This window comes from Dipodomys spectabilis, unplaced genomic scaffold (assembly GCF_019054845.1).
Source record: "Dipodomys spectabilis isolate Male_0828 unplaced genomic scaffold, ASM1905484v1 ptg000119l, whole genome shotgun sequence".
Classification (NCBI taxonomy): domain Eukaryota; kingdom Metazoa; phylum Chordata; class Mammalia; order Rodentia; family Heteromyidae; genus Dipodomys; species Dipodomys spectabilis.
The window spans coordinates 3,276,954-3,296,783 of record NW_024870796.1 but is presented as its reverse complement, the minus strand read 5'-3'; the positions used below and the strand labels follow the sequence as shown (position 1 = coordinate 3,296,783).

General features: G+C 46.5%; 3 protein-coding genes across 5 annotated transcripts; 2 read left to right on the top strand and 1 right to left on the bottom strand.

Annotated features, from left to right (window-relative positions):
- Positions 1-768: 768 nt before the first annotated feature.
- On the bottom strand, positions 769-18,399 carry Gdf9 (growth differentiation factor 9). 3 transcript variants are annotated; one of them, XM_042688932.1, is made up of 6 exons: positions 18,349-18,399; positions 17,692-17,918; positions 14,333-14,492; positions 5,543-5,738; positions 1,063-1,989; positions 769-838 (listed from the first exon to the last, which is right to left on the bottom strand). In XM_042688932.1, the coding sequence occupies exons 3-5, from the start codon at positions 14,348-14,350 to the stop codon at positions 1,088-1,090; spliced, it is 1,116 nt and encodes a 371-aa protein (XP_042544866.1). In that variant the 5' UTR covers positions 14,351-14,492; positions 17,692-17,918; positions 18,349-18,399; the 3' UTR covers positions 769-838; positions 1,063-1,087. The 3 variants fall into 3 exon arrangements, with proteins under 3 accessions (XP_042544866.1, XP_042544867.1, XP_042544865.1); XM_042688933.1 differs by lacking the exons at positions 14,333-14,492; positions 17,692-17,918; positions 18,349-18,399 and adding an exon at positions 9,306-9,348; XM_042688931.1 differs by lacking the exons at positions 14,333-14,492; positions 17,692-17,918; positions 18,349-18,399 and having other exon boundaries at positions 5,543-5,974.
- Positions 9,380-11,323, top strand: LOC122115447 (cytochrome b-c1 complex subunit 8). The gene is made up of 3 exons (XM_042688934.1): positions 9,380-9,471; positions 9,631-9,797; positions 11,128-11,323. The coding sequence occupies exons 2-3, from the start codon at positions 9,644-9,646 to the stop codon at positions 11,220-11,222; spliced, it is 249 nt and encodes an 82-aa protein (XP_042544868.1). The 5' UTR covers positions 9,380-9,471; positions 9,631-9,643; the 3' UTR covers positions 11,223-11,323.
- On the top strand, positions 18,144-19,517 carry Leap2 (liver enriched antimicrobial peptide 2). The gene is made up of 3 exons (XM_042688935.1): positions 18,144-18,498; positions 18,909-19,048; positions 19,299-19,517. The coding sequence occupies exons 1-3, from the start codon at positions 18,442-18,444 to the stop codon at positions 19,333-19,335; spliced, it is 234 nt and encodes a 77-aa protein (XP_042544869.1). The 5' UTR covers positions 18,144-18,441; the 3' UTR covers positions 19,336-19,517.
- The last annotated feature ends 313 nt before the right edge of the window (positions 19,518-19,830 follow it).

Sequence of the window (19,830 nt, the reverse complement as noted above, 5' to 3'; positions counted from 1 at the left end):
GTAATCCTAGACTCAGGAGGCTGAGATCTGAGGATTGCAGTTCAAACCAGCCCAGGCAGGAAAGTCCATGAGAGTCTATTCTTTTTCTTTTTCTTTTTTGTGGGTCATGGGGCCTGAACTCTGGGCCTGGGCACTGTCCCTCAGCTCTTCAGTTCAAGGCTAGCATTCTACCACTTCAGCCACAGACTCACTTCCCGCTTTTTCTGTTTATGTGGTACTGAGGAATTGAATCTAGGGTCTCATGCATGCAAGGCAAGCACTCTACACTGAGCCACATTCCCAGCCCCCATCCATAAGATTCTTATCCCCAATTAACTTGAGCCACAGCTCAAGTGGTAGAGTGCTAGCCTTAAGCTGAAGAGCACAGGGACAATGCCCAAGCCCAGAGTACAAGCCCCAGGACAAAAAAAAAAAAGAAAAAAGCTAAGGTCCAGCCAAAGCCAGTCCTTAGATCTCCCTCCTCCTCCTCTCCCACAAATCATTATATTAAAAAAAAATAGGGCTGGGAATATGGCTTAGTGCTAAAGTGCTTGCATGAAACCCTGGGTTCAATTCCTCAGTACCACATATACAGAAAAAGCTGGAAGTAGCGCTGTGGCGTAAGTGGTAGAGTGCTAGCCTTGAGCAAAAAAAGCTCAGGGACAGTGCCCAGGCCCTGAGTTCAAGCCCCCGGACTGGCAAAAAAACAAAAAAAAACTCTTTAATAGAACATACAGAACATATGGCACTGACAGGAAAATTTATTCTATTACAGAAGGTGCTAGCCCACTGAATTGTTTATAGCTGCAATTCTATCCAACATTTTGCGCCGATCAGTTTCCCATCTGAATTACGATTCCTGTGGAAAAGAAAAAAAAAAACAAAACCTATTACTCAAGAAAAAAAATTAAATCCCTCCCAAGTAATTATGCTTCATAGAAGTTTAGAAATTTAAAAAGGCTCCGTTGCAACAAAAGATGTTTTCCCGTAACACTGACAGATGCCATACCATGTGCCAGTCCACATGCCCCCCTTAGATCTCTTCACCCACGAGGCTTTCCCCTAAGGCATACAAGTCCTCACCTGCCAGATAGGCTCCCAGGTTTGGTTACCGACAGGTGCACTTGGTGGCGATCATATCTTCGTATTCTTTGTAAGCGATGGAGCCATCCGGCTCGATGGTCAGGACGCTCAAGGGACTGTATTTGCCAGGCACACATGATGGCCTGGGCACCGACGAATCTAGCTTCTCATAGATAATGTTCTGTACCATGGTGTGCACCGGAGAACCATACCTGTGTCTCACAGCGCGGGGACAATCCCCTTTACAGAATCGAGGGTTGTACCTGTGCGGAGCTACTATCCAGTTATCCCACTTGAGCTGCCGAAAGCTGAGCCTAAAGTCGTGCAGTTCACACTCACCCGGGGGGAAGAAAAACTGCCTGAAGTATTCACTCAGGTTGAAGGAAGTCGGAAGCAGCGGCTTCTTGGATTCCGAGCTGGGGACTTCCTGACCTCTAAGGTGACGAGAAAGTCGTGGGGTCTCGGTCCCCCTCCTGTCCAGGTCAGGGCCCTGGGCTGGCCCTCTTTGATGGTGCAGGGAGTACCACCGGTGATACGCCTGCGCACTCGTGTCGTTCAGATATAGGATCAGCGAGGGTGGCACCAGGCGAGACGTGTGGAGGGGTCCCTCCGGGCCTGAAGGATGCGGTGGCTGGGCCAGCCGACAGGTGAAACTGACTGTGGTGTGGATGCTGCGCTCACGGGAGTCCACCAGGGGCTGCAGGAGAGGGGTCACGTCGATCTCCATCCATTTGTGATTCTTCACGGTACAGGATAGCGGAGCTGGGCTCGATCTGGACTCGTGGATGGCCAGGATGCACAGGCACGTGAGAGCAGAGGGAGGAGGGATGGAGGTGTTGAACGGGTAAAGCAGGACGGACTTGAGTAAGTGCTCCACGGCAGCCACGCGATCCAGGTTGAACTGCAGGGCGTCAGAGGGGAGCAGGCCTGGGGAGAAAAACTCACTGGTAGCATTGACTCCAAGGCCACATCAACCAAGAAATGTACTCATTACCTTGCTCATGTGACTAACTCCTCTGTACAGCATCTTTACAATAAAATAAAAAATTTAAAAATATAGGTCATCACATCAGATGATGTTAAGGGAAATGAACACCAAGATGTGAACAGAAGAGGTCTTTCTTTGTGGTTGTTATTTGTAATGTACAATGAGATTTGTGTTTCCTTTGTATGTTCTTCCCTCTATGGTATATCCCTTGGGGTCACTGTGCTTGAATTTGACACTGTGCACCTTCTATAAATTTATCTACTTTGGGGAGGGTATGGAAATAACAAGGACACAGGTTGGCCCATTGCAATAAATCTACTGAAAAGATACTTAATTGGAAATAAAATTTATAATGTTGGGGAGAGAGGAATGGAGCAGGTGAGGGAGAGAAGGAACAGTTGGAGAGCCACAAAGGAGGGGTTAACAATTCTTGACAAGGAATGGACTCAATACCTTGCTCATGTAACTAACACCTTTGTACATTATCTTTATGTATATGAATATGTATCTATATATATATATGTAAAGAGCATGACAAAAAAAGAAATGTACTCATTGTCTTACTCATGTAATTGTAAACCCTCTGTACAACATCTTCACAACTATATTAAAGTAAATAAACCCCACAAACAAAAAAAAAAAAAAAAAAAAAAAAAAAATTAAAAAAAAAAAAAAAAAAAAAATATAGGTCATGCCGGGTGCTGGTGGCACACGCCTGTCATCCTAGCTACTCAGGAGGCTGAGATCTGAGGATCATGGTTCAAAGCCAGTCCGGGCAGGAAAGTCCATGAGACTCTTATCTCCAATGAACCACTAGAAAACCAGAAGTAGTGCTGTGGCTCAAGCGGTAGAGCGCTCTCCTTGAGCTGAAGAGTGCAGGGACAGCGCCCAAGCCCAGGGTTCAAGCCCCACGACAGACCAAAAAAAAAAAAAAAAGAGCCTCACGGACTTTCCTGATCAGGCTGGCTTTGAGCCGTGATCCTCAGATCTCAGCCTCCTGAGTAGCTAGGATTACAGGCGTGAGCCACCAGTGCCTGGCTTCTGAGCTTCTTTTACTCAAGGCTAGCACTCTACCACTTGAGCCACAGAATCACTTCCAGCTTTTTCTGGGTTTGTGATACTGAGGAATCAAATCCAGGGCTTCATGCATGCTAGACAACACTCTACCACTAAGCTACATTCCTAGCCCACCATAACTAATTTGAATGGATTTTTAGTTTGTGCCAGGACTGGTGCCTGGCCAAATGGCTGTGTGTGTGTGTGTGTGTGTGTGTGTGTGTGTGTGTGTGTGTGTGTGTGTGTGTGTGTGTGTGTGTGTGTGTGTGTGTGTGTGTGTGTGTGTGTGTGTGTGTGTGTGTGTGTGTGTGCGCATCCTGGGGCTTGAATTCAGAGCCTGGGTGCTGTCCTTGAGTTTTTGTTCAAGGCTAGTTCTCTACCACTTACAGCCACAGCTCCACTTACAGCCTTTTCTGGTAGTTAATTGGAGATAAGTCTCATGGGCTTTCTTGCCCTAGCTGGCTTTAAACCGTTATCCTCAGGTCTCAGCCTCCTGAGTAGCCAGGATTACAGGCTTGAGCTCAGGCACCTGGCTTGGATGGACTTTTTATCTGCAGTTAGTCAGACCAGCTTTGATAGTAAAGCAACAGGGAGTGAATATGTGCTGCAGCTTCCCTCCTCACAGCTAGCTCCACACACAGAGGAGGGTAATAAGCAGGACTTTTCTTGTGGTGAATATAGGGGGAAATCAGCACCATAATTTTAAAACAAAGCTTACCAGGTTCAATAAAGACATTCTAGCTCACACTTGTAATCCTACTTAGGCAGCTGAGATCTGAGGATCGCAGTCTGAAGCCAGCTGGGCAGGAAAGTCTGAGACTCTTTTCTCCAATTAACCATCAGAAAACCAGAAATGGATCGGTGGCTCAAAAATGGTAGAGTACTAGCCTTGAGGACAGAAGCTCAGTTACAGGGCTCAGGCCGAGTTTAAACCCCCCAACTGTTTTAGGTACATTTTCCTCACCAATAGTTTGGTAGAACAAAAACATGTGAACTTTCTAGTATCTTTTTTTTCAATATATATATATTTTTTGGTTGGTCATGGGGCTTGAACTCAGGGCCTGGGAGCTGTCCCTGAGCTCTTATGCTCAAGGCTAGCATTCTACTACTTTGAGCCACAGCTCCACTTCTGGCTTTTGAGTAGTTAACTGGAGATAAGAGTCTCATAGGGATTTTTCTATTGGCTTCAATTCGTGATCCCCAGATCTCAGCCTGGGTAGCTAGGATTATGGGCATGAGCCACTGGCGCCCAGCTGTTTTTTCCAATCTTTAAAGCCACTAAATCTTTTTGTTGTTGTTGTTTGTTTGTTTGTGGGTTGTGGGGCCTGAACTTTGGGTCTGGGCATTGTCCCTCAGCTTTTCAGCTCAAGGCTAGTACTCTACCACTTCAGCCACAGAGCCACTTCTGGCTTTTTCTGCTTAACTGGTGCTGAGGAATCGAACCCAGGGCCTCATGCATGCTAGGCAAGCTCTCTACCACTGAGCCACCTTCCTAGCCCCATCTTTTAGTTTTAAAATTCTAAATTCTATCTTCTTAGCCCTTATTAAGTAAAGAGGGCATTAAAAAAAAAGCCCAGTAAGACCAAATATGAGTGCTAGGTAGGGCTGTAGCTCAATGGTCGAGTGCTTACCTAGCATATTCAATCATCAGTAGCACTACCACGACCACCTGAATACATCAAGATACATCACAGTCCCGCCCCTTCCTATAACCAAGTATCTTTGGATCCCAGCATGTCTGTACACACCTGTAATCCCAGCACTTGAGAGGTTTGAAGCTCGAACACGGAGTTCCCAAGGCCAGTCTGGGTAACAGAGTAAACCCCTTATCTCAAAAGGCCAAAAACAAGGTGGGTTCCAGTGGCTTACGCCTGTAACCCTAGCTACTCGGAAAGCAGAAATTGAGAGGATCATGGTTTGAGGCCAATCCAGGCTGAAATTTCTGGAGAGATAGGACTTAGTAAAACATACTTGTCATATCGTAGCTACAATTCTAACATAGGTGGATTGTGGTCAAAGTGCCTACATTGGCAGGAAGCCCCTATCTTTAAAAACAAAACAAAACAAAAAAACCCAAAAGGCTGGGAATGTGGCATAGTGGTACAGCGCTTGCCTACCAAGAATGAAGCCCTGGGTTCAATTCCTCAGTACCACGTCAGCAGAAAAGGCAGGAAGTAGCATTGTGGCTCAAGCAGTAGAATGGCTAGCCTTGAGCAAAAGACTCTCAGGGACAGTGCCAAGGCCCTGAGTTCAAGCCCTAGGATTGGCAACAAAACAAAAAAACAAAGACAGGGCTGGAGATGTGGCTCAGCAGTAAGACAGCCTGGCAGTAAGACAGCTGGAGAACTTGAGTTCGAACCCCAATATTGCCAAAAAAACCCAAATCACCACAACTCCATAAACTTCCCTTTCCACCATTTAAGCACTTTTACATACCTGTCACCTGGTCTCCAGAAGCCTGTTTGTTCTGAGTACTGGGAGTGAAGAGCCGGACAGTGTTGTGGAGGTGACTCTTACTGGATTTCGGAACCCCCTCTTTAGTAGCATAGGCTTTATAGAGCTTCTTCATGTAGTACAGTGCTCGGGAATCTGGCTGCAGCTTAGGAGACTCACCTCGCCTATCAGACAGGACCTTGAAGAGAGGAGGAAAGAGACCGGATCTGTCTGCCCCATCTACAAGCTGTAGTAAGGACCAAGGGTCTACCTCAGATTCAGACTCAGCATTAGCTGTAATCTTAGCTTCTCCCCGAAAAGTCTGAGAACCAAGGCTAAGATAAATAGGGCCATAGAGCCAGGCCAAGCAGCAAAACCATAGCAGGGATTTGCTGGGAAGTGCCATGGCTTGAGAGAACTAACAAGAAAAACATTTCCCCACACTGGTCATCTTCCTAAAGGGAGAAAGGCCCTCCCTAGGTCTCTTAAATAAATTTTAGGTGCGAGAATGGATGAGTATCACTTCTGGAATCAGACCTCAAGGGTACTTAGCTGAAGATCATTTTTATCAACTCTACCGCAGTCAGCTGATCACATCCTAATTATTTAATTTGTCCTCATGAGATTCAAATATATTTGGTTATGTAGCCTATTTCCCCTTTCCCTGGCACTTACACCTGTCAAGATTGTCCATATCCTAATGGATTAGCTCTCTTGCTGAAAGTCTAAGAGAAACAGATAAATCATCTTCAAATAAAACCTCTCAGGGGGCTAGGAAGGTAGAATACTTGCCTTGTATGCCTGAGGCCCTGGGTTTGATTCCTCAGCACCATATAAGCAGAAAAGGCTGGAAGTGGCACTGTGGCTCCAGTGGTAGAGCACTAGGCTTGAGCTGAAAAAGCTCAGAAACAGCGCCCAGGCCTAGAGTTCAAGCCCCATGACCGACAAAAAACAACAACCAAAAAAGGACCTCTCAGCCAGAAGCTGGTGGCTTATGCCTGTAATCCTAGCTACTCAGGAAGCTGAGGATCATGGTTCAAACACAGCCTAGGCAGAGCCCAGGCCCAAAGTTCAAGCCCCAGCATCAACAAAAAAAAAAAACAAAATTCTCAGGGTCAAGGATGTAGCTCAATGTCATTGTTTGCCTAGTATGTTAGAAGCCCTGGTTTCCATCCCATCCCCAAGGCAAAAACAAGTACATCTTTTCCAATCTCTCTCTCTCTCTCTAGCTCTCTCTCCTTGCTTTCTCTCTCAAAGTCAGGGTCTGGGTGCTGTTTTGCTCAATCTACTGGAGCACTTGAGCTACATCCTTTGCTTCTAGGTTTTTGGTTTTTGTTTTTGTCAGTCATGGGGATTGAACTCTGGGCCTAGGCACTGTCCCTCAGTTCTTCACCTCAAGGCAAGCACTGTACCACTTGAGCCACAGTGCCATTTCTGGTTCTGGTGGTAAATTGGAAATAAGAGTCTCAGGGAGGGCTGGGAAGGTGGCTCAGTGGTAGAGTGCTTGCCTTGCATGCATGAAGCCCTGGGTTCAATTCCTCAGCACCAGTTAAGCAGAAAAAGCTGGAAGTGGCACTGTGGCCTAAGTGGTAGAGTGTTAGCTAGTTCAGGGTGGGGGAGGGGGTCTCATGGACTTTTCTGCCCCAGCTGGTTTTGAACCATGACCCTCAGATCTCAGCCTCCTGAGTAGCTAGGATTATAGGCATGAGCCACTGGCACCGGCTGGTTTTTGTTTGTTTGTTTTGTTTTGGCTGGTTAATTGAACATAAGAATCTCAGAAACTTTCCTGCCCAAGCTGGTTTCAAACTTCCATCCTTAGATCTTAGCCTCCTGAGTAGCCACCATGACAGGTGTGAGCCATCAGCTCCAGGCTCAACTCATTTTTTTTTTTTTGCTGGTGGTGGGGGCTGAACTCTGGGCCTGGGTGCTGTCCCTGAGCTCTTCAGCTCAAGGCTAGCGCCCTACCACTTGAGCCACAGCGCCACTTTCGGCTTTTTTCTGCTTATGTGGTACTGAGGAATCGAACCCAGGGCCTCATGCATGCAAGGCAAGCACTCTATCACTGAGCCACCTTCCCAGCCCAACAATTAAGATTTTTTTTTTATAATATTTCTTTTGTGCTTGTTGAAATTTCCAAGGCATATGACAAAAGCTGTTGTGCTGATAATATTCAGCACATGTTGGCATGCAATTCATAGTACTGGGTTACTCTTCCTCTTGGTTAATTCTCCTCAGAACACCATTTCCATATGTAATTATTTACTGCTGTTGGTTTGGAGAAGGGAGGAAAGGCACAATTTCTAACAGGTGAGAACCAGCTGAGTTCAACTTTTCTCAGGTGGCTTAGTATATCCTAATCATGTGCTTAGCAAACTGCAGCAGTATTTGAGGACTTTACATCTAGCCATCACTAGTTTTAAAATATAAAAATCTTGATGTCCTTACACTAGTCTATACATTCATCTGTAGATATTTTGGCTGAAAGGTTTTTGAGATGATTGCAAATACTATTAAATAATGGATTTAAAAAATATATGTCGGGCGCTGGTGGCTCATGCCTGTAATACTACTCAGGAGGCTGAGATCTGAGGATCAAGGTTCAAAGCCAGCCTGGGAAGGAAACTCTGTGAGACTTATCTCCAAGAAGCCACCAAAAAACTGAAAGTAGCAGTGTGGCTTAAGTGGTAGAGAGCTCCCCTTGAGCTGAAGAGCTGAGGGACAGTGCCCAGGCCCAGAGTCCAAGCCCCACGACTGCCCCCCCCCAAAAAAAGATAGATGGAGTGAGAGAGTGTGAGAGTGAGATAGATAGATAGATAGATAGATAGACAGACAGACAGACAGACAGACAGACAGACAGACAGACAGATAGATAGATAGATAGATAGATAGATAGATAGATAGATAGATAGATAGATAGATAGATAGTTGTGGCTCACACCTAAAATCCTAGCTACTTGGAAGGCTGAAATCTGAGAATCACAGTTTGAAGTCAACTTGGGCAGGAAAGTCTTTGAGACTCTTTTTTTTTTTTTGAGTCTGGTCGTGGGGCCTGAACTCTGGGCCTGGGCGCTGTCCCTCAGCTCTTCAACTCAAGGCTAGCACTCTACCACTTGAGCCACAGTGCCACTTCTGGCTTTTTTCTTTTTGCTTATGTGATGCTGAGGAATTGAACCCAGGGCCTCAGGCATGCAAGGCAAGCGCTCTATCACTGAGCCACCTTCCCAGCCTCTCTTTGAGACTCTTATGTTCAATTAATTACCAAAAAACCAGAAGTGAAGCTGTGGCTCAAAGTGATAATCAGCCTGAGCAAAAAACGATCAGTTCAAGCCCCATTACTGGCATTAAAAAAGAAAGGGCTGGGAATGTAGCTTAGTGGTAGAGTGCTTGCCTAGAATGCATGAAGCCCTGGATTTGATTCCTCAGTACCACATAAACAGAAAAAGCTGGAAGTGCCACTGTGGCTCAAGTGGTTGAGTGCTAACCTTGAGCAAAGGAAACTCAGGAACCATGCCCAGGCCCTGAGTTCAAGTCCCAGGACTGTCAAAAAAAAAAGAAAAAAGAAAAAAAAGAAAGGAATTAATCACTCAAATGCCTCCTCTGATTTACTGAATCCTTCCCTCATCTAACTGTATGCTCCCTACCCAAGGCTCCACAGAGCCGCGGGAGAGGTGGGGGGAGTGCTTGTGGGGGGAAGGTAGGGATCCCCCCACCCCACCTCCAAGTGGTCCGCTAGGCCACACCCCGCCTCCACCTCAGGAACCTTCACCTCCCAGGCCCAGCGGACTCGGCCATCTCTCACCAGCAGGGGACCCGCCCCCGAGACGACGCTAGGATGGTACTTTCCGGAAGTGACGTCACGGCCGCCCAGCACCGCCTTCTGGCTCTGCCGGAAGTGACGCGCGGAGGTCAGCGGCGGAGGACAGCGCGTTCGGGTATGGGCCGGAAGGGATGAGGGGGTGTCCCCGGGAAAGGAGGATGGGGGGGCGGTGGCAGCGGGAGTGTGTGTGTGTGGGGGGGGGTCTGCATGAGGCCGTGGCGCGCCCCGAGGCTGAGCCCCAGCGCCCTGTCTTCCCACCGGCGTCGGCCCGCAGGGTCCCCGCCAAGATGGGCCGCGAGTTCGGGAACCTGAGCCGGGTGCGGCACGTCATCTCCTACAGCCTGTCGCCCTTCGAGCAGCGCGCCTTCCCCCACTACTTCAGCAAGGGGATCCCCAACATGCTGCGGCGCATCAAGGACAACCTCCTGCGGGTGGCCCCGCGTGAGTACCGCGCATCCCCGGCGCGGGAGGCGGGAGCTGCCGACCCCGACTCCCTCCGGAGGCCCGGCCTGCCCGAGAGGCGGGGACGCTCGGACACTTGATCGCACTCAGTGACTGTCCCCGGCCTCCCCAAATGACCGGCCGAAGGTCACTTGTGGGACTCCAGCGTGCTCCCTGTGAGGTCAACCTATCTCACTTTTCTTATCGTGGGTACAGTGTCCCGTGGGAAATGTGCCGCTGGTGCCTAATGCTGACAGGTGCAGGACAGGGCGACTCCGCCCAGAACCACGGGCGCAGGGCGGGGGCGGGAGGGGTAGGGAATATGCCAAGGTGGTCAATGCCAAGTGGATCTTTCATCCCACTGATGGCAATTTTTGGCTTACTGTATAGTGAGGGGTCATCTTTATTTTAGCTTCTTGTGGAACGGATGTGTAACTTTTTTTTTTGTTTCTTTTTGCCAGTCCTGGGGCTTGAACTCAGGGCCTGGGCACTGTCCCTGAGATTCTTTGGCTCAAGGCTAGCACGCTACCACTTGAGGCACAGCACCACTTCCCGCCTTTTCTATTTATGTGGTACTGAGGAATTGAACCCAGGGCTTCATGCATGCTCGGCGAGCACTCTACCACTAAGCCACATTCCCAGCCTGTAACTTAACCTTTCTTGACCTTAACTTAACCTTTCTTAAAGTTTAAAAGTAAGTTTTGTTTTTGTGCTGGTGCTGGAGCCTGGGTACTGTCCCTGAGCTTTTTTTTTTTTTTTCTTTTTTCTTCCTCTAAAAGGCTAGTGCTCTGCTACTCGAGCCATAGCTTCAATTTAAAGCTTTTTGGTGGTTCATTGGAAGTAAGAGTCTCACAGACTTTACTGCCTGAGCTGGCTTTGAACTGTGATGCTCAGATCTCGGCCTCCTGAGTAGCTAGGATTACAGGCACGAGCCACCAGCACCTGGACTAAAAGTAGTTTCTTAAAAGCTAGAGAGCAGAACCTGGCCTAAGTCAGACAAGAAGGACCTGTAACTCTGTCATAGGTACTCACCACTTATTCTTACTTTTGATTTTTTTTAAGCATTTGTAGGGGTTTATCTTTTTTTTTTTCTATTTCAGTTGATTTTATTTTTATAAAACTGCAAGGTTATGAACACAAACTTTGAAGAATCTCCTAAGCTTTTTACATAAGTAAATTTCAAGTTCACAGTCTATTCATTTTGAATTATTTATAATAGGAGACCTTAGTATAATATCTTAGATAAGAGGTTATTAATTCTGCAGACAGGTAATAAAATGCCAAACCTGACAAGAAGGACTTATTCTCACTTTTGATTTTTTTTTTAAAGCATTTGTAGGGGTTTATCTTATCTACACATGGGGGAACCATGAGTTTGAGAGGTCCAAGAGGAAGAATCCAGCTACCTATGAACATGACAAATGAACAGCTCACCGGCATGAAGGTTTACTCCCTCTGAAAGACCCTTCTCTGGGAGAGGAGTCTGTATTGTTGTGTCTTGAAGATATAATAAACTTCTGGGCTGTATACACTGTTGTAACTTTACATTTTTGTAAGCAGAATCCTTAGTTTGACTGCTAATAGTCTCGATTCAAGTTCATGAAGTTACACTTTTCACAAGTTCTATGCAGCTTTGTGTAGTCAGGTTTTGAGAAAGGAGTGGATAAACTCCCCCACCCCAATTCTGTAGTTTGAAAGTTGCCACAGCTAATCAATAGTGGTAGCATGAACTATGAAGAATGTTGATTCTTGGCTCTCTGCTCCCAGTATGAAGATAAGTCTGCTAACTATTGTGTGTCAAGTACTTTTGTTAGCCACACAAATGATCTTTTTGCCAGTCCTGGAGCTTGGGTGCTGCTGTCCTTGAGCTCCTTTTGCTCAAAATTAACACTCTACTATGTGAACCATAGCACTACTTCCGGCTTTTTCTGTAATTGTCTCCCAGACTTTTCTTTTTTTTTTTTTTTTTTTTTTTGGGTCCAGTCTTTGGGCCTGAACTCTGGGCCTGGGCGCTGTCCCTCAGCTCTTCAGCTCAAGGCTAGCGCTCTACCACTTGAGCCACAGCGCCACTTCCGGCTTTTTTTCTTTTTTGCTTATGTGGTGCTGAGGAATCGAACCCAGGGCCTCAGGCATGCAAGGCAAGCGCTTTAACCACTGAGCCACCTTCTCAGCCCCATCTCCCAGACTTTTCTACCTAGGCTGGCTTCAAACTCCAATCCTCGGATCTCAGCCTCTTGAGTAGTTGGGATTACAGGTGTGAGACACTGGTGCCTGGCACAAATGATCTTTTAAACTTTCTAGCAACCTTTGAACTAAGTATCATTAGTATGCTCATTTTGTGTACAAGAAAACAGATACAAGTAATTTGCCAAAAATTATACAACAGTGAATGGTAGAGTCTAGCACCCAGGATATGCTCTTAAAACTATGCCATATTGCCTCTCCTCCAAAGGCAGGACTTGGTTTGAGCAGAGTCAAGTGTGAATGGAGGCTGTGGGCTGATTATACCACAGAGCTGACAATGATTGCTAACTATATGTGAACTGTAAAGACTATTTTCTCTATCCCTTTGTGGAAAATGTCTATTCCTGTGCTGGAGCTGAAAGCTACCATTTAACCTTCACCTGAAGATAGTGGAAACTTCTTTTAGAATACTGGTTAGTCTACAGCAACTTTTATATCCTCTAATGTTTGATGGTTGCTGTTACCCCTTTTTTTCCCTTTAATTTTTTTTCTTTTGTTGGTCATAGAGCGTGAACTCAGGGCCTGGGTATTGTCCCTGAGCTTTTTCCGCTGAAGGCTAGTGCTGTAACTTAACTTTGAGCCCACAGCACCACTTCCAGTTTTCTGCTGGCTAATTGAAGAAGTCTCACAGATTTTCTTGCCTGGACTGGCTTTGAACTGTGATCCTCAGATCTCAGCCTCCTGAGTAGCCAGGATTACAGACATGATGAGCCACCAATGCCCAGATTAATTCCTTTTTTTTTTTTTTAATTTGCGATTGCCTTTTGAGAATTAAAATTACTTGGCTTGCAAAAAAGACAGATATATGGGACAACCATGTCTGACAATCTGGGCCCATTCCTTTAAACTCATGTTCTGGGGCTGAGAATGTGGCTTAGTGGTAGAGTGCTCGCCTAGCATGCAAGAAGCCCTGGGTTCAATTCCTCAGTACCACATAACCCAAAACCTTCTCACTGTGATATAACCTTGAGGCTTAAGTTTCTCACCTATAACAAAAATGTGCCACATAAAGTCCTTGAGTTGTAGCAATGATGGCATGAGGAGCCTAAATGTTTCTGGCAAGGTGGTATAGGCTAAGAACAGCTATCAAGAAAAATTTGCCTCCCCAGACATGGCCCAGTTTTCCTGTTTGTTTTTTTTGGTCCAGATTAATTTCCTTGGTCTGGTTGCCAAGTCTTACAACACATGTGGATTGTAGAGTCCAGTGAGAATATGATAAAAAGCTGTGGGCCTGAATACAGTATAGCTGCGCCTATCCTGGTCGCACAGCATTTCAGCAGGTTACCTTGGTTCCTCTTCACCTTACTGGACTTGTTCTACAGTTATTGTTGGTTCTTTGACTCCTTTATATGCCAGAGTGCTCTTCGGAGACCACCTGAGGGTCTGAGATTCCACTTATGGCTCAGCTTGTTAAAGGATGCGTTCAAAGCTGGACACCTGTAATCCTAGCTACTCAGGAGGCTGAGATCTAAGAATTGTAGTTCAAAGCCAGCCTAGGCAAGAAAGTCTGTGACTTTTATCTCCTATCAACCACCAAAACACCATAGGTGGCACTGTGGCTCAAGTGGTAGAGTGTTAGTCTTGAGCACAAAAGCTTAGGGACAGCTCCCAGGTCCTGAGTTCAAGCCATATGACACACCAAAAAAAAAAAAAAAAAGATGCTTTCCACTTGTCTGGAGGAGGGACTTCTCTCTGGAATTTGGGAGCGTGGATCTGGTACCAGCTGGAGACATGGGTGTAGGGGATGTGGTGGCTAGGTATCAGTATAGATAATCAGGGGTCACTTTAGGGGCTATTTGTAGGAATCTACAAAAGAGAACTTGAGGTAAGTTTTTTGTGCCAGTACTCGGGTTTGCTGTCCCTGAGCTTTTGTGCTCAGTGCTAGTGGCTCTACCACTTGAGCCAAGTACCACTTCCAGCTCTATTTGGTGGTTCAGTGGACTTAAGAGTCTCAGACTTTCCTGCCCAGGCTAGCTTGGCACCACAATCCTCAGATCTCATCCTCTTGAGTAACTAGGGTTACAGGCATGAGCTACCAGCACCTGACTTCAGGAAAGCCTCTTAAAGGAAGCATAGCTGCTGTGGGCCTTGATGCCATGGCCTGCCCACCTGGAGCTTACAGCCTTAGATGTGGTGCTTACTTGCTATACCATTTGCTCTATTACTTCCCCAGTGTTCCTGCCCCACTGGGGCAGTCTGCCAACATGGTACCCAAGATGGAGGTCCAGAAGTATGCCAGTTTCAGCCAGCAAAACAGCAAATACACTTTGACCTTTGGTTAGAAATTTTACCTGCAAAAGTGTTCCCATTTCAAAGTCCTTTTATTTTCTTCTGTTCAACCAGCACTCAAATGCAGTATCTGATGGTTGCTTTTGCTCATTGGCTGGTGCTCTACCACCTGAGCCACACCTCCTACCCCTCAAAGTCTTTTCATCTTTTAGTAGGCATCTCCTGTTGAAAAGATAGAAGAAGGGGCTGGGAAGGTGGCTCAGTGGTAGAGTGCTTGCCTAGCATGCATGGAGCCCTGGGTTCGATTCCTCAGTACCCCAAAAACAGAAAAAGCTGGAAGTGGCTCAAGTGGTAGAGTGCTAGCGTTGAGCAAAAGCAGCTCAGGGACAGTGCCTCAGCTATGAGTTCAATCCCCAGGACTGTTTAAAAAAAGAAGAAGAAGAAAAAGTTCCAGGTTACCACCAAATCCTAATGATCTCTCCACCTATAAAATACTTAAGTCAGCTGCTCATGTACCCATACCCTTTCATCTTAGGACTTACCTCTAAAGCAGAAAGTCCCAGGAGTGATATCCAGAGCAGCAATCAAACCTGCTTCAGTGTTATTTTCTTCATGTAAATTAATCACTGGAACCCCCAAATGACAGTGCCCTGGAGGCTTGAGATCTACTGCCATCTCACTGGCAGAGTTAAGCTAGGGAAAGGGCTGGCCTAAGGTGAGGAAGTCCTGGGCTTGAACTCAGGGTCTGGATGCTGTCTCTGAGCTTCTTTAGCCACAGCACCACTTCTAGCTTTTTCTGAGTAGTTTATTAGTGATAAGAGTCTGTTGGACTTTTCTGCCTAGGCTAGCTTTGAACTGCGACCCTCAGATCTCAATCTCCTGAGTAATCAGGATTATAGACATGAGCCATCATGCCCAGCTAACATGTGGTTTTTTATTCAGTCGGTGAGATACTTGCTTGTTGCTGAGAAACTATGCTTTTTTTTTAATCTCTCCCTCAACTTCAAGGATAGTTTTTTATAGTCTAGCCTCAAGGTAAGGAATGGCTACGGGTAATTGCTCAATTCAGCTGTTTTTTTCTTCCTCCTTCCCTCCCTCCCACCTTCCCTCCCTCCCTCCCTCCCTCCCTCTCCTTTCTTGTGCCAGTAAATGGAGCTTGAACTCATAGCCTCACACTCGCTCAAGGTTTTTTCATTCATGGCTGGTGCTCTACCACTTGAGCCATGCCTCCACTTCCAGTCTTTTGCTGGGTCATGAGAGATAAGCCAGGTTTTTCTGCCTGGGGTGGTCTCAAGTCTCCATCCTCAGATCTCAACTTCCTGAGCAATTAAGGTTATAGATGAGAGCCATAGATTGGTTCCTGGCCCCAGGTGTCCTTTTGGGAGGATGTAGATAGAAGTTTGAGTCATGAAGGCTTTGGCAGTGTTGCACCCATGAGGCCTTTTTCCCAAGCACAGGGCCCCCTGGCTTCAGGCACTTTTCCTCCACTCTGATATTGGCTTTATAGATGAACACAGAAGGCTAGTGTGCTTTTGCTTAGAACATAGGCAAGACAGAAACGGTGGGTTTAGGAGACCACTCCTATAATAGATGCCATGCATGTCCCTGCAGGCTGGGTTGGGGGAGCTGGCATTAAGCCCACAGCCCCACTGGTTCTAGGACGTCACGTTGCCCAGCCTTGTTTATCTAATCAAATTTGTGTTCTTACTCAATGTTCACTAGGTCACCACACAGCCTCTCCCTAACCCTGCAAAAGCTTTTTCCATAGTCTCTTACCTGGGGTCATTCAGTATCCACCACCAGGGGATAAAAGGAGGGAGCAAGCTAACTCATCCTGAGTTTCTATGGTTTGTCATGTAGGCTTTTCCTCTTCCTCTTCCTTCTGCTCTTCTTCCTTGACTTTCCTCCTTCTCCTCCTTCCTTCTTTTGTGTGTGTGTGCGCCAGCCCTGGGGACTTGAATTCAAAGCCTGGGCACTGTCCCTGAACTTTTTTACTCCAGCCTAGTGTTCTACCACTTGAGGCCACAGCTTCACTTCCAGTTTTTTGCTGGTTATAAGAGTCTCATGAGCCAGGCGCTGGTGGCTCAAGCCTGTAATCCTAGCTACTGAGGAGGCTGAGATCTGAGGATCACAGTTCAAAGCCAGCCCAGGCAGTAAAGTCCAAGAGACAATTATCTCCAATTAACCAGAAAACCAGAAGTGGCACTGTGGCTCAAGTGGTACAGTGCTAGCCTTGAGCTGAAGAGCTGACGGACAGTGCCCAGGCCCAGAGTACAAGCCCCACGAGGGGGAGGTGGGAAGTCTTATGAACTTATGTCCAGCTGGCACTGAATCATGACCCTCAGATCTCAGCCTCTAAGTAGTAGCTAGGGTTACAGGTGTGAGCCACAGGCACATGTCTAAGGCCTGCTTCTTGATGATTCTAAACTTGGGAACTCCATGGTCCCAAGACGACTAGAATCAGGGCCAGCAAATGTATGGAGTCACATCCCACACATCATAAGACCATGCTCTTCTCCCTGGGAGAAGCTCCCTCTTCCTTGCTGTAGGATTGGTAATGATCCTCCATTCCTGCTGGGAGGTAAAGGTAACAGGCAAGCTCTTCCCCAAATATCCAACCTTAGGAGCTTTGGGAAGACGTGTTAGCCAAGTTTCCAGTGAGATACTAGGCAGGCAGATTAAAAGAAAAAATCTTGGGGCTAGGAAGGTGGCTCAGTGGTAGAATGCTTGCCTTGCATGCATGAGGCCGTGAGTTCAATTCCTCAGCACCACATAAGCAGAAAAAGCCAGAAGTGGCACTGTGGCTCAAGTGGTAGAGTGCTAGCCTTGAGCTGAAGAGCTGAGAGACAGCACTCAGACCCAGAGTTCAGGACCCACAACCGACAAAAAAGAAAAAAAAAATCTTGTTGCATTTCTCTTATCCTTTCATGGAGATCTCAAATCTCCCTATGCAGAAGTCAGCTTTCCTCTCAAATGTATTAAAAAAATGCTCATAATCAACACTGGAGAAGATGCTCTTGTAATCCCAGCACTTGAGAGGCTAAGGCCTCTTGAATCTTTGAGTTAGAGACCAGCCTGGGCTACTTGGCAAAACTCTCTGCCTTCAAAAACAATGAAAATGATAAAATTCCAGGTTACTGAATGAGTATCCTCCTTAACTACTCAGGGTTTGAATGTATATCCTCTTTTGGTCTAGATTCCTACTAAGGTTCATGAATATTGAGCTTTAGAGTTAGCTTTATGCCTGTTCCCCTAAGGCTGCTCTGCCAAAGCCCAACCATCTATACTGGAAGTAAAGCCTGTATATAATTCAATGTTGTGACTATATAAGCTCTTACATCAATTTCACAATTCCCATTACCATCTCATTCACGGGTCCTTGAAAAACCCAAACCCCAACGTGTGTCATTATTCAACTCACCTATGGCTCCAATAAATCCCACCAGAATGGGTTGCCATTTCCCTTGGCAGGCCGCATGGATACCAGGACTGAGCTGTCCACAGCAGGGTCTTGGAGGATCAGCTGATGCCCCATCATCAGGGTGATGGTTTCTGTATGCCAATGAGGGACCCCTGACCCTGTAGGCTGATGAGGTATCTTCTCACAGGAGAGAGAAGAGCCATATACAATAGTCCAGTGCTTCCTGCCTAGACAAATATTCAGAGAGGTCAACCTTATTTCTGAAGACTGTTTTGACTAGTGAAAATAGTTGAGCTATTTTCAGACTCCCCCACCCACCCCCCCGCCTCCCTCCTCCTGTACAGCTGGGAATTGAACCCTGGGCCTCCTACATGCTAACACTCTACCCCTCCCCCACCTCGCCTGAGCTATTTTTGAAATATGGCCAGATGCCTAATCTCCCTTCGTGGTTTCACGTGGCTTCCAAAGAGGAGGGGCAGGGCTGACTCCTGATCAAATGGGTGAGAGAGTCCAGGCCAGCAACACAATCATTCAAAGTCCAGATGAGGGATCAGTAAATGCAACGTGCCTCAAAGGTAGCCCTGAACACATGCCTCGGGTAGATATTAACTTATTAAATCGATCCTGATTACAAATATAAACTTTGTCCAATCTCACCTGGCAAGCAGGAGAAAGGTAGATGTCTGTCTATAAAAAGGGAAATGCTAAGCATTTCTGGCTTTCAGGCTTTAGCATCTTCTCTCTGCCAAGATGTGGCACCTCAAACTTTTTGCAGTGCTCATGATCTGCTTGCTGATGCTGGGTGAGGTAAGGAAGGGCCCCATGTAGGCTTGGACATGGTGGGATTTTTGTGTTGCTAGTCCTGGGGATTGAACTCAGGGTCTGGGCACTGTCCCTGAGCTTCTTTGTGCCCAAGGTTAGTATTCTACCCCTTGAGCTACAGCTCCACTTCCATCTTTTTCATGGGTCATTAGAGATGAAGAGTCTTAACACTTTCCTGCCTGGGCTGGCTTTGAACTGCAATCTTTAGATCTCAGCCTCTTGAGTAGCTAGGATTATGGGTGTGACCCATTTGGTACCCAGCTTGGTGGCAATAGGATTTTAAGTAGAACTTGTCAGACTTGGGTCTTGAGGAATGGCTCCTGTTGAGTCTCCAGTGTTGTAGATGTGTGTAGCGGAGGGCATCAAACATCCACACTTGAATCTTTCTTCTATAGGCAAATGGCTCCCCGGTACCAGAACTGAGTTCAGCAAAGAGACGACCACGGAGAATGACACCTTTTTGGAGAGGGGTTTCTCTCAGACCTATTGGAGCCTCCTGTCGGGACGATTCTGAGTGCATCACAAGGCTATGCAGGTACTACTCCACAAATCTGGGTGCAGGGCTGAGCCAGAAAGGCCTGGAAAAGTGGGAAGGGGCAAGAATAGAGTTCCAAGAGCAGCTTGGGATGTTGGAGTGCTAAGGCTGAGGCAGTCAGCTGCACAGAGAAGCCCTTGGGTATGAAAAACCAAGGTCCACTCCAGGTTCCTTTCCTTGGGCTGGATAGATCAAAGACTGGGCTCTGCTAGATCTAGTTCTTAAAAAAACCACCATTTTTCTCCTCTAGAAAAAGACGCTGCTCCTTAAGTGTGGCCCAGGAATAACGCCCATCCTAGGGGAAGAAGAGACAGCCGTGACCTCCAATGCTCCGTTCTATGGAATATTGATGAACTGCATTTTGGCTGGAGATACTTAAGTGAAGCAATCTTGTGTTTTTAATATTTAAAAGATGCATGCTTTCGACTGGTCTCCATTTTCTTCTTGGTATATTGATGTGTGGATAACAAATATGTCTATTTTAAGTTTATTTTTCTATGGATACTATTAAATAACTCAAATAGAAATGCTGGCAGTCTGACTTCAAACTTGAAAGGCTTCAACTTTGTAAAGTACAAGAAAAAGAAAATTAAAAACTTGGCGTCTCAGGCCAGGTCAAGACTGTATTCCTGAGAAGGTGGTATATTCCTACCTCCTGTCATTCACTTTAGCAAAGGAATATTGAGGGCTGGGAATGTGGCTTAGTGGTAGAGTGCTTGCCTAGCATGCATGAAGTCCTGGGTTCAATTCCTCAGTATCACATACACAGAAAAAGCCAGAAG

Coding starts and splice junctions, on each gene's coding strand:
- Gdf9 (XM_042688931.1), bottom strand. CDS start 5,945: ATGGCACTTCCCAGCAAATCCCTGCTATGGTTTTGCTGCTTGGCCTGG. Junction 1,990..5,542: donor TTCTGGAGACCAGGTGACAG/GTATGTAAAAGT, acceptor TTTTCTCCCCAG/GCCTGCTCCCCTCTGACGCC.
- Leap2 (XM_042688935.1), top strand. CDS start 18,442: ATGTGGCACCTCAAACTTTTTGCAGTGCTCATGATCTGCTTGCTGATG. Junction 18,499..18,908: donor GCTTGCTGATGCTGGGTGAG/GTAAGGAAGGGC, acceptor TTTCTTCTATAG/GCAAATGGCTCCCCGGTACC. Junction 19,049..19,298: donor TGCATCACAAGGCTATGCAG/GTACTACTCCAC, acceptor TTTCTCCTCTAG/AAAAAGACGCTGCTCCTTAA.
- LOC122115447 (XM_042688934.1), top strand. CDS start 9,644: ATGGGCCGCGAGTTCGGGAACCTGAGCCGGGTGCGGCACGTCATCTCC. Junction 9,798..11,127: donor CCTCCTGCGGGTGGCCCCGC/GTGAGTACCGCG, acceptor TTTTTTTTAAAG/CATTTGTAGGGGTTTATCTT.